The following is a 17,269-nucleotide window of genomic DNA, read 5'->3' as shown; positions in this document are numbered from 1 at the left end:
GGTGCGTCCTGCAGTTTGAACAATCATTACTTTTAGTTTTGATTTTTAGTGTGCACTTCAGAACCATTTTGAGTTTCTTTCTCTTCCCTCTACATAAAATATCAAATTGCTCTTCTCATCTTACATATGAAGTTAAGTCAAAACCCTTTAATAATAATTTCACAGTGAAAAGTGAAAACAGCTGAACAAAAACATGCAGGTGCAAGAGAGAACAAGAGAGCATTAGGAAATCAATGCAGTATCTGTTTCCCACTCTCTTTTTGATTATTGAATGGGCCAGAATCAGAATAATACTCTTGACTGGGGAATCTAAATTTAAAGGGAAACTGAAGAGGAAGAGGATACAATAGGGAGACCCTTGCTACTGTTTTATCCACCCTACCCCTCCTAATTAGAAACAGAGTGAAATTTGAAATTTAATATGTAACCTACTGAATTTTTTTTTTTTTTTTTTTTTTTTTTTAAAGCAGTGATCAACATTTTCCTGAATGACCCCAGCTAGGACCTGGTACTGAACTACTCATTAGTAACATCCATGCTTTGCAATATTACTCTGGATGTGGCTGTTTGTCTGTTAAGATCTGTAAAGGGGTTTAGAATGGAGACACACTACTGGTGTACAGGGAGCACAGAAGGGATAATTTAAAACTCATGTTTTTCCTCCCCCCTCACAGAAAACATGCCTGCCATTGTGCAGCTGTGCTGCCAGCTTCATCACTCCCTTCATCGCCAGTCTTGCTAATTAAAAGGTTGATCACAGAACAATGCTCTTCTCATTAATTTCAGTGTTCTGATTGGGCAGGATTCCGGTTTGCTCCGCCTGATCTTTTCCACACTGCTGAAGTTAATGTGACAGGAGCCCGAAGATGGATTACCCGCTGCCATATTGCCCATCACCTCCAATCAGGAGCTATCTGTGTAAACTGATTGTTCTAATTTGCTCTCATTATTTTTACAATATCAGGAGAAAATAACTCACACAGCTCACTGTCAAAGTCATGAAAATCAGCCATTAGTTAAACCTAGACACTGAGTGGCTTTATTAGGAACACTGCAGTTTATTGATGCAGCTTCTGGAAACTAAGATAATATCGGCCTTTTCTAAACATGCTTTTTTAACATTTATGTAGAAAGGAAATATGTATTGGAATACTCCTGTTGGCAATAGGATGCTTGCTGTCCTGTTGCAGTTATCTTGGGACCTTGGTGTACAATGCAGACTAGAAACAATGGAAGTCTAGGTTACACATTAGGAAGGGCAGAACATACAGTGTATCTGTACACAAGCGTGTCTGAATATCTCAGCTGGTACTTTACAATTGACACAGAAACGAGCCCATCACTAAGACCATGAACACATACGCAAATACAACTTAAATCCTATTTCCCAGTTCAAAGGGGTGCACAGAGGCAAGGCTGGTGGGTCTGTGATTATACGGGCAGCACACAAGGTCAAAGATTTGGCTTTAAGTAAACAGAGGAGCCTACACTGTTCCCTGAAGGTCAAGAGAGTCAAAACACAGGGTCTGCTAGCGGGATTGCCAGACGATACGATACAGAGCCATGGTCTCAAAAGTAGCCAGGAACTACTGCTGCTACAATTTGGGAATGAGTCAGTCAGTCAGTGCGGAAAGTGTTATTTCACACTGAGCCTCCAAGGACTCTCAAGCTAAATGAATAAATGAAGTATTTTAGTGGTGGTAAGTCAGGCATTATCTTTATACCGAGGGTGTCTCAAGGCCAGAACCATTTGACGTCTCTATTGTATATATAGAGGGCCTTCACACTAGATTTGTATTGTTCTAGCTGCTGCTTATTGTATCTTAGTATAGGGAAATGCTAACTAGGGGGATTTACAAGTATATGATGGCTTAAACCCTGCTAAATATAAACTCCCAACTGGTGCTCGCTATCCTGCAACTCTCACTATGCCCTCGGAGTGATGGGCAGAGCTCAGGTGACTGATTTCTACATTTAAATAAATATCTAAATTAGATTAGTTCTTTGTGTAGACCTGGGTGAACCACAGGGGACATTCATCATTGTGCCAAAAAAGTTAAATGCGCTGGGGTAAATTCAAAGTGACTAGTTCTAGACCTACATTTTATCCCTCGGGCTGATTGCCAAGATGCTGTGCCAATATACATGAGGCGAGCTAGAAATCGCAAGAAAGGGGACAAAAGGTAACTGGCTACCAGGTAAGGGTTAATTGTTTGCCTCTGACAATGATGAATTGCTCAGGTCAGGAACTGAATTCCTGTGTGTCTTGCACAGGGCTGAGCCCCCTGTCAATAATTAAGCTTTTTATATATATATAAAAAAGGAATATTTCCCCCTCCAAAAGTGATGGAAATCTGGCTTCTCCTCACTTCTCTTACTGTAATTTACATGATAATTTTCATTCATGTTTTTAATATACATTTAAAAACTCTTCAGAATTGCTGCAGAGTTTAGCTTGTTGGGTTAATTTTTGCTCCTTTCTATGAGCTAAGTCCCTGCTTTGCTTGGATTTTTTTTAGGCCCCCTTCTAATGGATCTCTCTTTGAGGGGCGTGCCATGCTTTTCTTCTTAAAATTCCTGCACTGAAAGCCTGCACCATACTACTCTCTGCAAAACGTGCTGATGGCACAAATTACAAGCCCCCAGCCGAACACTCCAGCCCCCACCATTCGGGCAGATTTATGTGGGCTCTTGCCGACGTTATTACAAGTCAGAGTTTATTGGGAAATTGTTACATTATGCGGAGTGTCTAACAAATTGCTTATGCTGCTATAATTGGATTACAACAGCCGCTTGCTCCCACCGGTAAGATTAGGCAAGTAGGACTCCTGCCGATCTCTGAGCGTTAGCAGTAATTTTATTTGCCTTGCCTCTCTCTTTCCTAACAACATGCCTCTTTCCCTGCCAGCTGTCTGCTGAAAAGGCACAGGCTTGTTCCTTGGCCCTAACAATGCAATTACAGCCCTGCAGATCGCACTGTTTGTGCATTAAGTACAGAGCCAAAACGAGGCGAATTGATCGTTTGACTTTTGGAGGAGCCATGTGATCTCTGTGTGCGGGTGATCCGGCATGCATCAGTGGGCAATGCTGCAGTACATGCTTGATGATGAACTTGCTTTAGACTATTTCTCCTCCCTGTCCCCTCCCAGCAAAGAAGACACTAGAGCCTCCTCCACACTAATCTAGATCAACCTACAAAGACTGGCTCAAATGTATTGGCTCCTTTGTTTAGATTAAAATCAGAAGTAATTTTAGCTTCTGAAGCACCTCATTCAAATGTATCTAGTGGTGTTCCTGTACTGGGCTGCAATCAAAGCAGGTCAGTCACATGTTCATGCTGAAAACATTCATAAAGAATTCTCATGTTTTCCAGACACGTTTTACTTTGAAGCCTTAAATTGGGTAAAAATCTAGTCGATGCTGCCATCTTGGCACAGACCATCACTGCCATCTGTGGTGGCAATCCCTGTCTTGGCACGGCCTCTGTAGTGAACTCTTCAGAAATGGCACTGCTTCTCGTGCCCCCTGAACGGACATGTATTGTCTGCCTCTACAGCCACCTAGGGTTTAAAAAGCTCGGTTATGTACTCATAATATTTAACATTTCAATCGTGAAGGATCCCAAAGCACTTTAAAACTACAGGCCCAAGATTGCAGCTCTTATTCAGGTGAGTAGTCTTATCTAGTTCAATGTGACTACATGACTAATGCAGCCACTTCTGGGGTGGAGTGGTGCAAACAACCAGTGCACATCATATTGCATAGCCATATGCACACAGAGAGATTATGGCCAAGGATACCAGTTTAAATTCTTCTTCTCACAAAATTGCCATTGTATCTTTGGTGCCCAGGCACAGAAGGCAGGAGCTCAATTTCTAAGATCTCATGAGGAAGATTCAATAGTTTATAGCAGAACACTCAGTTTGTCTCCATCTGAGCGATGGAAAGATGGGCTGAGCTGATGGCAATGCATTTTGAACTTCTAGTTCTAGAGGTTTCAAACTTGATGCTAAAACCAGTAAGCCATCCCCGAAGAGATGACGGAACTCCTGAAATTATTGTATCAAGATTAACCTCCCCCCCAAAGATACAGTTAGTTCCCCCTCACAGAAGAGTTTAGGAGGATTCATAATTGTAAGGCATTTAGAGATCCTTGGCTGAGAGACAATTTTTGAGTGCTAAGTATTATATTAGTATATTGCTTCAATGTTTCTCAAAGACTATTCAAAAAGTCAGTTTTAACTCTTATTTGAAATATAACTTCGCTGACATAAAATGGCTTGGGGGGGGAAGGGGGGAGAGGAAGATGGGGGGAGGGAAGGAGTAAAAGAGGAGACTGCCTGACAGTGTTTGCATCACTGGAGACTAAAGAAGCCTGTTAACATGTAGTTTAACACTCAAAAGAAACTCTGAACAGCTGAAATGCCTTATAAATAGCTCAGACCCAGAGGAAGTGCAAACGTCTGCATTGTGAATTGTAGATCTTAATTACAGACAATGGCTGGTACAGCAAGTAGCGGGGCAAAAAAAAGTGAAACAGTTGCACTGTTCATAGCTGGCAATAATTCTTCAGGAAAATATTTACTATCAATCAGTTATGAGAAAAGGGACTCTGCGCTCATAAAACAGCACGCTGCTTCTCATACTAGGACCATTTTGCTTCAGCATAATCTGAATTTAAACAGCTTGTTTCCTGCGGATATAATTTTGGAAATAAATAAAACAAGTCTATCAAAATCTGGAGAATGGGGGTGTGGGGGGGAGGGAGAATTTCACACATTTCTGTCAGTCATTTGCAAAGAGATTATTAGACTGGGGGGAAGCTGAAGCAAAAAACTTGCCTCGACCTCACAAAAGGTAGGAAACTCCAAATGAAGGTAAAAACCCCAGGCAGACACATGGTCATGAAAGGAAGATCACTATCACATCAAAGCTTTTATAAGCCCCTCTGAATTTCTTTGCTATTCAAAGATCTAAAATGCTGAGATTTTTATGATGCTCTTTACATGTTCAAAGCACTGTTTGAACATTAATCAATCTTCAGCTACATACAGTACTTGTAAAGCAGGCAGCACATGTCATCCCCATATTACAGATGGGGCGTCTAGCGTACAGAGGCAAAGTGACTTGTTCAGGATCACACAAGTCAATGGCAGAGGTGGAATTAACTCAGTTCCCAACTCCTAACCCGATCCTCATTCTTTCATCCCAAAACACTTTGTATCAAAACTATAAAGAGGAAATACTAATCACCATGTAAATACAGCCACATTCAGGGCTGAGCACCCAACATTGCACAGGGGTTTAGGACAGAAATTTAAGAAGCTGAAGAATACATTTTCTGATTCAAACTGCTGACAGAATATTAGGGAAAAAATGTAATTATTCAAGTTGAATTCATCCGGGAATCCAGGATTAACCTTCTCTTCTCTAAAAAAAGAACAGGAGTACTTGTGGCACCTTAGAGACTAACAAATTTATTAGAGCATAAGCTTTCGTGGACTACAGCCCACTTCTTCGGATGTATTTTAAGATTTAACAACATTGTAAAACTGCATTTTTTAAGAAAAAAGAAGACGAACCCCCGAACGGTGAAGCAGAATTCTATGGTGGTTGTTGTGATGTCTCGAGCACAGTGAATGCTTGGACAGTCTCAAAGAACAGGAGCCATCCATCTGTGACTTAACAGGACCAGAAACAATACAAACGGGCAATTTCAAATACACCAGATCAATCCCTCCTACCACAGCATGGACCCCTAAATGTTCAATTTTAAAGAGTACCTGCAGCTCAACTTGGAATGCAAGAAAAAATTCTGTGCCTCAAACCATGTCTATGCTACAAAATGATGCTGACCTAGCTTATGTCGGCATACAGCCGCTGCAGTTATTAAATCGCATGCGTGTGCACGCTTGGGTTGGCACTGCACGCTCTCACCAGGAGCGCTTATATTGATTGTACTGTCAGTGTGGGGCATTGTGGAATGGCTCCTGAAAGCCAGTAACAGTTGACATAAGCAACTCAGCGTCCACACTGACACTGCGTTGACCTAACTACATTGACCATGACTCTGAACCACTTGGAGAGGTCGTGTTACTGTCGGTGTAGAGAGGCACTTACATCCGCGGGAGCCAAATTTAAGTGAAGACACTTCCACGGCTAGGTCGACACAAGGCAGCTCACGTTGACCTAACCTTGTCGTGTAAACCAGGCCTAAGGTCTTATCTACACTTAAAAAATTACAGTAGCACAGTTGCACTGCTGTAGTGCTTCGGTGTAGATACTACCTATGCAGATGGAAGGAGTTCTCCCATTGGCGTAGATAATCCACCTTCCCAAGAGGTGGTAGCTAGGCTGAATTCTTCTATCGACCTAGTGCTGTCTACATAGAGACTTCAGCATTGTTACTCCAACTTCTCGAGGTATGGATTTTTCACACCCCTGACTGACATAGTTAAATGTCCTAATCTTCTAGAGCAGACCAGGCCTAAGAGTTGATTATTAGGAGATTGCCGTGGAGAATGCTTATTTGCTTAAGATTTCTAAATAGGTGGTGGAGCAGAGAGCCTGAAAAAGATAGTGGAATGCAAGTCTACCTCCATTCCTCGCTTCTTTTGTTTATTCACCTCTTGGGTCATTTCAGAACACAGGAGGTGAAACTAACTAGTTAAAACTAAACCTTCCCAAAAGAAAACTGTCATGTCAAAACATCCAGAGGCCTTGTATTATTCCAGAGCCAGAACAGAAAATGGGCTGGCTGAGCCGGCAAAATACTACTTTGTGCATAGGTAGGTGTCTTCATCCAAGGATCTCAAAAGCATCTTATTAATAAACCGCATATCACTCCTATGAGGCAAGTATTAGTTAGCCCCATTTTAGAGAGGGGTAAATTAAGACACAGTGGTGAAGTGATTTGCCCCAGGTCTCAGAGAAACAACGGCAGAGCTGGACACAGAATGCAGGAATCCTAGTCCCTTGTTCAACCACTATACTCACTAAGGTTCTAAAAATATAATGCCCATCAGCCTGTAAGGACAATGCCCAGAACAAATAACGTGCTTTAGATAAAACCACTGACTACCACCTAATAAGCGGTGTATGAAATCAAGACTCCACAATCACTGTAGCATAGCATAACATGCGACATCACGAATGTGGAAAGAAAGCACATTCCTTCTACTGCACTGTCTAAACTGGAGTTTTCCCCCATCATGAGCAGGCCAAACCAAGAGCGCAAATACAAGCTTTTGTGCCAGAATGGGGCTGGGAAAGGGACCTTGAAAAGAACGAGTGCTACCATGAGGGTAGCATAGAATATTCTAGAAAGCTAGGAAGGAAGAAGTACCATGGAATATGAAACAAAGTGAACGTGTGGTACATATGTACAAGGTTGAACTAGCTGCAGATCATTTGAAGCACAGGAATTGCCAACTGAATACAGAAAAATAGGTTGATGGTGGAATTGGGACGTTGTGGTATCAACTTACAAGCAAACCCTTTATTAAAAGAACCCTTCAAATTAGAAGGGAAGCTACCAGAGCGGGGGAGGGAAGGGGTTGGGGGAAATAATCTAGCAGCCTAGCGTGAACAGTGAGAGCTGGATCTAGTGAAATCCAGTTTATGAGAAGGTTGAAAGACAAGACCTTCCTGCTGAGTAAGGGAAACGCGCCATCTAGGATAAAGGTTCAGCCAGAGAGATTATGGACCCTTCTGAGTTAGCCAGCAGTTGGTAAAAGCCTGAAGAGCCAAACTAAGCCAGATCACCTTTGTGGCAGAGGGAGAATAAAATGGGCAAAGATAGTGAATAAGAGGTGAAGGTCAGCAGCAGAAAGCAAGCCAGAAAGGATGCTGAATAGCGATGAGAAAACTTATTTGCACATCCAAGTGCATTACAGAAAACACGTGCCATACCAGATGCCAGGGGATTTTTAACATGCATCACTCTAGTAGAGGGTGAAGCACACCCCAACATCACTATCTGGCTCGGAGATGCTGGCTTACAAAATATGGAATGAACAATAGGAACAGATGCTCATTTGGTCAACTTTCAATAAACCTCATTATAAATCAACACCCTGTCCTTGGAGCTGCAGCTCATGCTAGATCTTTACCTTACTTAACCACATAGCACCAACTCCTGGGGAGGTTGTCCACTTGTAGCTGCACACCAGTAGCAGCAGCACGAGAGGTTCGGAGCTGGGGAACTGTTTCCCAATCATGTTATGGCCTGTGTGGAGACTAAGGAAACCCTCAGGAAGTGGTGCATATATTTTTATCACACATATCCTTTGCAAAAAATGTGTATGAATCAACACCATCTTTGTGGAATGTACCCAAGGGCGGAGGATAAGATGGCAAAGATCAACGGGAGTTACTCCTGAGAACCAAAGTAAGAAATAGTGGACTGTAGGGAACAGCTACATACTGAAAATACCTTACAGGAAACTGTGATTCACTCCACCAGTAGTGCTTCAAATTCAAATATGTCTTAAAAAAGACCATGTCTGTTCTTTATTTAATTCATTGCATTCAAATATGGCTACGTTCCTACAGGGGGGAATTTCAGAACACAAATTCATGCCAAAAAGGCAGGACAGAGGACAGCAGTAGAATCTCAGCAGCAGTAAAAGTCACCAAGGCTTGTTTGTCGGACGAGTAGAATGACCTCCCATATGTAAGATCCAAAGCGTCTCATTGTCAAAAACCACCATCGGTCCTTATCAGCCTATGGATTATTTGAGTACAGACAGTGAGATAAGCACTATACCAGCGGTTCTCAAACTGTGGGTGGGGACCCCAAAGTGGGTCGTGACCCTGTTTTAATGGGATCACCCGAGCTGGTATTAGACAGGCTGGGGCCCAGGGCCAAAGCCGAAGCCAGAGCCCCATGGTGGGGCTCAGGCTTTGGCTTCAGCCCTGGATGGCGGGGTTCAGGTTACAAGCTGCCCACCTGGGGCTGAAGCCTTTAGGCTTCGGCTTTAGCCCCCTGACCTGAGGCAGCGGGTTTGCCCCACCCCCCACCTGGGGCGACAGGGCTTGGGTGGGCTCAGGCTTCGGTCCCAGCTCCTGGGGTCGTGTAGTAATTTTTGTTGTCAGAAGGGGATCACGGGGCAATGAAGTTTGAGACCCCCTGCATTATACAGAACACTGAGTACCCAACGTCTTAAAATAGATCCAGACAGCACACTGGGTGCGCCTGGAGTGGGATCCCCGTGCCGCAGTGCCTCACACTTAAACAAAAAGATGTAAAGCTTTTTTTTTTAAAATCCCTTTGTTTTTCTCTGAATTAGGAAGATGAGCACTGGCTAGGTCAATGACAGCGGAAAGGCTGCACAGAAGATACCAGTTAGAGACACATTTTGCTGGACAGTGGCAAACGAAAGCTTCTCTGGGAGATGGAAGTCACTCTACCTGCAAGCTTAGATGAAACTGCACATCCGCCACTATACAGATCAGATAAACATCAAGTGCAAACCCAGCAAACAATGTCAAGTTCAGCCGCAGTGGTGCACAAACCACTTTCCTGTGGAATAGTGCAGAAGCAGGATAAAAAACGAATGACAAAGCTTACGAGAGACTGAATGATGACTCTGACGTGAAGCCTAGGACTTGATTCTTACCCAGCGCTGACATTACTGTGCAGTACTAGAGAGGGTAATCACACGGTTAAAGGTGCAGTCCTCGGAATCAGATGCTAATCCCTTCTGTCTTTCACCACTGGATGTCTAAACGGAAGTTAAAAATCCTGTGGGACTTTAGGCACTGAGTGCTGACATGCAGGAACCCCACTCACCCTTGCCAACATTCCCCTTTCAATAAAACACATTGTAACGTCCAAGGCTATGAGACGTATCAATCATGGAGGATGAAATCCACTCCTGTGCTGAGAACTAGCACATGGCCTATGAACTCCTAAGAAGTCCCACTTAAGTCCTTCACCCTGAGTGCACTGAACAGTTGCTCCATTGCCATGCAGTTACACTACTGGTATATAGCTAACTGGATTACAGTGGACCAACACGTCTACTAGAGTTAAGGTTTAGATCAGCTTTATGTTTAAAGCTTGACTCTAAGTGCTCTGAAATCCACACAGTTACTCATATTGTCTTGAAATTTGGTGTGCCTGGGTAATTTGATCCAGGGGTTCCCGAGACATGGTCTCCCCCGCCCCCACCTCAATGGTTTTCCTGGATTTTACCAAAATATTTCTGCTCACAGACAGGGTTCAAACCAGGGCTGAGATCACCACAATGGGGTCTCAATTGCTCAAAAGTTACCCTCATAGAGTGCATGCCACCTGCTAGCCAGAGTTCAGCTCTCCTTGTAAGCACACAGCTAATGCTCAGCTGAGCATGCAGACAGAGGAGTCTATAGGGTTTGTAGGTTAATATAATAACGGAGATATACCTCTCTCCTAGAACTGGAAGGGACCCTGAAAGGTCATCAAGTCCAGCTCCCTGCCTTCACTAGCAGGACCAAGTACTGATTTTTGCCCCAGATCCTTAAGTGGTCCCCTCAAGGATTGAACTCACAACCCTGGGTTTAGTAGGCCAATGCTCAAACCACTGAGCTATCCCTCCCCGATATCTGGAAGTGTCTCACCACAGCTGGATAGCTCAAGGCGCTAAGCAGTCATCCTTGGATCCTTACTCACTCAGCCAGCGTCACTTCAGGTCTCACTCAGGACAGAAATCTGGAAAAGGTCTGAAGGCATAATGCTAAATTCTGTCAGCCTGTTTTTGTTTTAAATTTGGGGGAACATAATCAAACTATTTTTGGCAAAAAAAAAAAAAATAGGCACATGAATGCTAGCTGGAAGGGAAGGAGTATAGGGGGGTGGAAGAGTGGGGGTTAAATGAGAATGGGGTGGGGAGGGGAGAGGGACTGGGAGACTGGGAAGGGGGACATAGAATCATAGACTTTAAGGTCAGAAGGGACCATTATGATCATCTAGTCTGACCTTCTGCACAAAGCAGGCCACAGAACCTCACCCACCCACTCCTGTAACAAACCCCTGACCTATGTCTGAGTTATTGAAGTCCTCAGATCGTGGTTTAAAGACCTCAAGATGCAGAGAATCCTCCAGCAAGTGACCCGTGCCCCACACTGCAAAGGAAGGCAAAAAAACCCAGGGCCCCAGCCAATCTGCCCTGGAGGAAAATTCCTTCCTGACCCCAAATATGGCAATCAGCTAAACCCTGAGCAGGTGGGCAAAACTCGCCAGCCAGCATCCAGGAAAGAATTCTCTGTAGTAACTCAGATCCCACCCCATCTAACATCCCATCATGGACCATTGGACATATTTACTGCTAATAATCAAAGATCAATTAATTGCCATAATTAGGCTATCCCATCATACCATCCCCTCCAGAAACTTATCAAGCTTAGTCTTGAAGCCAGATATGTCTTTTGCCCCCACTACTCCCCTTGAAAGGTTGTTCCAGAACTTCACTCCTCTGATGGTTAGAAACCTTCGTCTAATTTCAAGTCTAAACTTCCTAATGTCCAGTTTATATCCATTTGTTCTTGTGTCCACATTGGTACTGAGCTTAAATAATTCCTCTCCCTCCCTGATACGTATCTCTCTGATATATTTATAAAGAGCAATCATATCTCCCCTCAGCCTTCTTTTGGTTAGGCAAAATAAGCCAAGCTCTTTGAGTCTCCTTTCATAAGACAGGTTTTCCATTCCGCGGATCATCCTAGTAGCCCTTCTCTGTACCTGTTCCAGTTTGAATTCATCCTTAAACATGGGAGACCAGAACTGTACACAATATTCCAGATAAGGTCTTACCAGTGCCTTGTATAACGGTACTAACACCTCCTTATCTTTACTGGAAATACCTCGCCTGATGCATCCCAAGACCGCATAGCTTTTTTAATGGCCATATCACATGGATGTGAGTGGCACAGGCACTGGGGGAGAATAGGAGCAGAGGTGTCTGTCAGCCCCACATTCTCCCCTCCTATGTGTGCCAGGATCTGGAGGGGGCCTTCCTCCCGTGTGGAGTCTGAGTGCCTCTCTCCACTTTCAGATGTGTGGTGGGATTTGGGGGGGGTCACCTGTCCCTCTAGGAGGGTCTGATCCTCTCTCCTTGCCTCTGCATATGAGCTAGAATACAGGCGCATTGCCTCTCTCCCTGCTTTCCCATGTGTGTGCGCTGGGATCTGGGAGTAAAGCCCTGCCTCTATATGGTAGTATGCCCCTCCATACCCTTCTTCATATGAGCTAGGATCCATGGGGCCCTGTCCCTCTGGGGGGTGTCTGAGCCCCCTGCCTGCCCCACATCATGGGATTTGGGGAGCTTTGTCATGCTAAAGGGGGTCAGAGCCCTTCTCCATGTGAGTCAGCATTTGGGGAAGGCGAGAACAGGCAAGCTGGAAGCATGAACCAGAACACACACTGCTGAGACTGCAGTGAGGACCTAAGAACGGGCATGCTTGATGCACATCACAGATCTCTCAAGCACTGGGGAGGGAGGATCATAGAATATCAGGGTTGGAAGGGACCTCAGGAGGTCATCTAGTCCAACAGCCTGCTCAAAGCTGGATCAATCCCCAGACAGATTTTTGCCCCAAATGCCTAAATGGCTCCCTCAAGGATTGAACTCACAACCCACTGACATGAACAGAGCAGTGCACACCTCAGAGTGATTTGTTTCAGGCTTTATTGGTCTCCATGGGGTTGATACTATCACACCTCCCAGAGCCTTCTATCCTTTCAGTATTATCCTGTGGGGGTGATCTGGATATAGCAGATGACTAATTTCATACGATATAGCAGAGTGCCAGCTCTGCTACAGTTAAGTTTGAGAAGACCTTTCTGTTTAAAGAGTGACTCTTCCAAGTGCTCTAAAATCCACATGCCTGGCTTGTCTTGAAATTTTGTCTCTCTCGTGGGAATGCGGGGTAGGGTTAGTGACCCAAATTTGGCCCAGCTGACCTCTCGAAAAAAAACCCAGCATTTCATAATGTTTGCAGATTCTAGCAACTTTGACCTCTGAAACCCACCCTGAGCAGGAAGAGAATGAACTGTTAATGTTTGGGAAAAACAAGCCTCTGTCAAGGTTTTTTTGGTACGAAAATATGTTCTCCATGTGAATGCTCACTGGGTGGGGCAGGGTGATTGGGGTGGAAGAGTAGGTGAGAATAGGGGTAGGGTCTGCAGTGAGGGATGGGGGTATTCTGGGGAGGGAGATAAATGCAATAGAGTGGTAGGGGAAGGAAAAGTGGCTGGGAGCTCAGGAAAGGGGTGGGATTGGGGGAGCAGGAGGGGAGAAAACAGGAGGGATTGGACAATGGGAGGGGTGGCAAGGGAAGTTGGGGGTTTAGAGGTGGGAGCCTGCCAATCCTGAATCTCCCCTTCCGTGTGTGCTGGGATTTGGGGGAACCTGCCCCTCTTGAAGTGTCTGAGCCTTCTCCATGTGAGCTGGGGGGGGGAGGGGTGGTAATATAAATGTAAACATCTGAAACCCAGGAAATGAATCGTTAAGGTGCGTCAGCTCTCTGTGGAGTGTGTCAGTGAGGGTGGCTGGCCAGAGTGTGAGCAGACCACTTTGGAAGTGGGTGAACTGGGTGGCGCTAGGGTGTGGCCCATGAAACCTGGCTGAAGCACGGGCAGGAAGCCCAGCTGGGGTTGCATAGTGTGGGTGAGGGGCCTGGCTTGATGTGCAACACGGGTTCGGCGACATAATCAAGGAAATGCACAGCCCTCAAGTAAACTGCTGCCTGTGATGTGTGTACACAGCAGCACCAGGCAGGAGACAGCAAGGACCAATGCTCAGGTTGTAATGGCTTCTACAGTGCTAACTAATGGGACAGAAAGGCGAGCAGGAGCTGGAAATGTTGGTGGGGTCGCTACATGTTGCAGGAGATGGTGGGGCAGGGGGTGGACAAGGAGAGAGAGACACTTGTCTTCTCTCTCCTGCTTAAAGTTACTGTAGCAACCCTGTAATAAAACGGACAAGATTCTGTGACACAGACCATGAGGGAGATTTCTCTCCCTGGCCCTGTCAGTCGCCACACAGCGCAAGTATTTCAAAGCACGACCATTATTTCCATTCCACTCGAACAAAATGTGCAGGAGGGTGGAAGAGCACTCAGGAATCCCATAGCAACTATATGGCCTAACAGAGAAACCATCAGGATTATTATTGGCTCTGCCACTGGCCTCCTGAGTGGTCTTGGGCAAGTCACTTCACCTTTCTGTGCCTCAGTTTCTCACCTCTAAAATGGGGATCTACTGATGAAAAGTACTATATAAATGCTAGCTTTTTTTTTTGTTATTACCTAGCTACAGTATGTGTCAAATGAAACTCTAAATGAGAACTATAACTGCCTTATCTCTGTATTACCACCCAATTTTCACAGTTTTGAGTTTAACTGAACTTGACATTCTGGAAAGCTGCAAGATACCACCAGACAACTTTAACTCTGCATGAATGAAGTTTTTTGGGTTTTTTGGTCAGGGAATTTATAAAGTGCTTTGCTACACCTGGAGCGTAAGCGGTTCTGAGAAAGCCAACTTCTATTTCACTTTGTATTGTAACCACAAAACAACAGCATCAGTAACCTGTTAGTAACAGAAACTACTACTAAGGGAAAGCAACTACCCCTATGTAGTAGGGAAACGTGCTCAAAGAAGCCCCTGTGAAGCTAATGCAAAACCAATGCAAAATATATATAAATACTCCATCTCTAGGGTACATAAATCCTGGATAGGCAGTATTAAGAACACGTGCTTTTCCATGTCTGGGGCCAGAATTCAGGCTCCACCTCTACAACATAAAATGAGTCTTGCAGCCTCTGGCACTCTCTCTTTGTTGCTTGTTAGCAGCCCACTAAAAATATTTTTGTAAGGAGTGATTTCATGTTTGTCCCTATCATTTTGAAGGGGCAATTTCAATTCAGAGGGGCACAAATGAAGTTAATAGTTATAATTCTACCACACACCCGCCTCAAAACCAAGATGTGCAGGTCAAAAGGAGCTGTTGCATGGTAGGTGGGCCCCGAATGGAAGCCTTAGACTATCTTGGTAATAGCTGTACACTGGCTCGTTTGTATGATGCTTGTGACCCGCATCATGCCCCCAGGATGAAATATGCTAAATATCAAGGGCATTTTGCTGAGGGCTGCAAATCGTGTACCTTGGTATCTTGTCAGGAGCGTTTCACCCATTTTGTATAACAACGGGCATGACTGCAGGTGGCAGCATGCAATACTGTACGTCTTGATCAAAGAGGGTCATTGGGCAGCAAGGGCCAAGCAGCTGTACTTCATGCTGGGATCTGTAGCTTGCACAAGGCTGCACCTCTCTAACAGACAGTGACTGCAAGCTGCTCTTTGGGTCACTCGTGTGCAACATGAAGCCGACATTTGTGCAATGGAACAGCCATCTTCCCACAGCGACAGAAGCACCTTCAAAGGCCAGCAGAAATGTGGGTTCTGAATAGACAGGGCAGATTTAACAGCCATTCAAAATTAACTCCAAGAAAAGGGAATCTCAAGAAGATTCAAGGAATAAGTCAGAAAAGGGGGCAAGCTTTCTACTGGTCACTTTATAGTGACAGAACAACAACAAAATGCCAGCTGGTTTCAGTAACAGATGCTCTGATCTCGGTCGTGCATGCCCACCGAACTTCTTTCCAGTGGAAACATGGAGCTTATGCGAGGCTGAACAGATCCTCTACACAGCCCTTTTTATACATACAGTGTCATGGCTGGGATGTTTTCTGCTCACTGACAATCCCGCATATCTATCTATCTTATTTTATACTAGTTACACTTAGTTTTAGGAAAAGCAAAACGAGAGGCGGGTGGTTACTGACATTTCACCTCTCCCCCCTCTCTCGTTATTATATTGCCCTACAAATGTATCTTATCTGACGTAGTGATATGAAAATGAACAGAGTCACTTTTTCTTCCGATTTTCTCTTTTCCCCTTCCCTCCAAATATTGTGTTAGGTTTGTTCTTTTAATTACAAGGTTTTTCCTTCAATGTTCTTTCTGTATTTCCTCTTCACCGATCAACAAAAGGCCCCATGTTGCGAAGAGCCTCCATCCAACATATCCAACATATGTTCGTGTAACTCTGGGTATTGACCAGCAGAGGGTACTGGAGACAACGACACAATGGGAACAGTTACTGCTTCCACAGGACATCCAGCCTGTTGATCTGGGTGGCTGGGGACCCATACCCCCATTTACCACAGTCTGGGGAATGCGGCACACTGCCTGGTCAGCCTATAGTACGATTGTGAAAGATAGAAGGCCTGAGCAAACTATTTGTTTCTGTTTAAAGTATGTTAAAAATTAGTTTTTGAAAAACAAACGTATTGCTCACAAACTTGACACAAAGATAAAAGAACTACAACAATACTTACTTTGGCCACACAATTTTCAGTCTTCATAGCAGTGCTCGCTAGACATACTGTTTCTTGGTTTAAGCACAGTCTGGCACAGCTGTTGTAGGTCTGTGGAAAGATTTAAAAAATTCTGAATAGAGGCACGCAATTTGCTGTAAGGCATCAGATTTTTGGTGCAAGATACTCTGTGAGGCCATTCTACTACATTTCGGAATCACTTCTCTTTCCTAAATAAAGAGGAAAACACGGCAAAATGAAGTTTCGAATCCCACTCAAACTAGTCTATAAAATAAATCTATGCAGGATGGGGGGGGGGGGGGGGGAGAACGGGACAAAACATCCCCCCCCCAATCCTGCCTGAATATATTTTTATTTTTTAAGTACAGTAGAAGCTTAAAGTAAAGGAATGCAGCATCGCCTGGTTCACCCCGCTCTCCTTACAAGTCATAACAGCAATATCTGTTGAGAGTGGCTGGGGTTAGCGTATGGACAGAATTCAGCAAGAAGGAGAAATTGAAAAACAAAACAAAACACGAATCCTTCCAAATGGCTCTGTGCTATGTGGACTAACACACTAGGTCTTTCCGCAGTGTGGGAGATAGGGTGGGATGTCTAGATTCAAACTGGGACAAAGTCACAGGCAAACAGGCATTTGATGGCCTCAGACTAGTCCTTGGAGACATTTGCCCACATCATAAAACCACCACTTTGGCATGTTTAGCACTTCCCACTCAGGAGAGAGATCAGGATGAATAAACACATTATAAATCATGATTTAGATGCACTGACCTAACTGTCATGAGGAAATTTGGACAGCACTTGCTTGCTCTATGCATTGCTCCAGCCAGTGTTATCTGAACCTCATTTTAAAAGCATCAACATTCACTAAATTCAGTCCAAAACTT

At 44.4% G+C, this 17,269-nt stretch overlaps 1 protein-coding gene across 11 annotated transcripts in view; it reads right to left on the bottom strand.

Moving 5' to 3' along the window:
* The window catches only part of BTRC (beta-transducin repeat containing E3 ubiquitin protein ligase), a 165,477-nt gene that overhangs the window by 62,557 nt on the left and 85,651 nt on the right, over positions 1–17,269 (bottom strand). For all 11 annotated transcript variants that reach the window (XM_034777860.1, XM_034777863.1, XM_034777864.1 and 8 more), the window contains one exon: positions 16,383–16,472. In XM_034777860.1, the coding sequence (XP_034633751.1) occupies positions 16,383–16,472 (90 nt within the window). The remainder of the gene's footprint in view (positions 1–16,382; positions 16,473–17,269) is intronic.

The sequence above is a fragment of the Trachemys scripta genome, chromosome 7 (assembly GCF_013100865.1).
Source record: "Trachemys scripta elegans isolate TJP31775 chromosome 7, CAS_Tse_1.0, whole genome shotgun sequence".
Lineage (NCBI taxonomy): Eukaryota > Metazoa > Chordata > Testudines > Emydidae > Trachemys > Trachemys scripta.
Note: the sequence above shows the minus strand (reverse complement) of the source record. Positions and strands in the feature narration are given on the sequence as shown.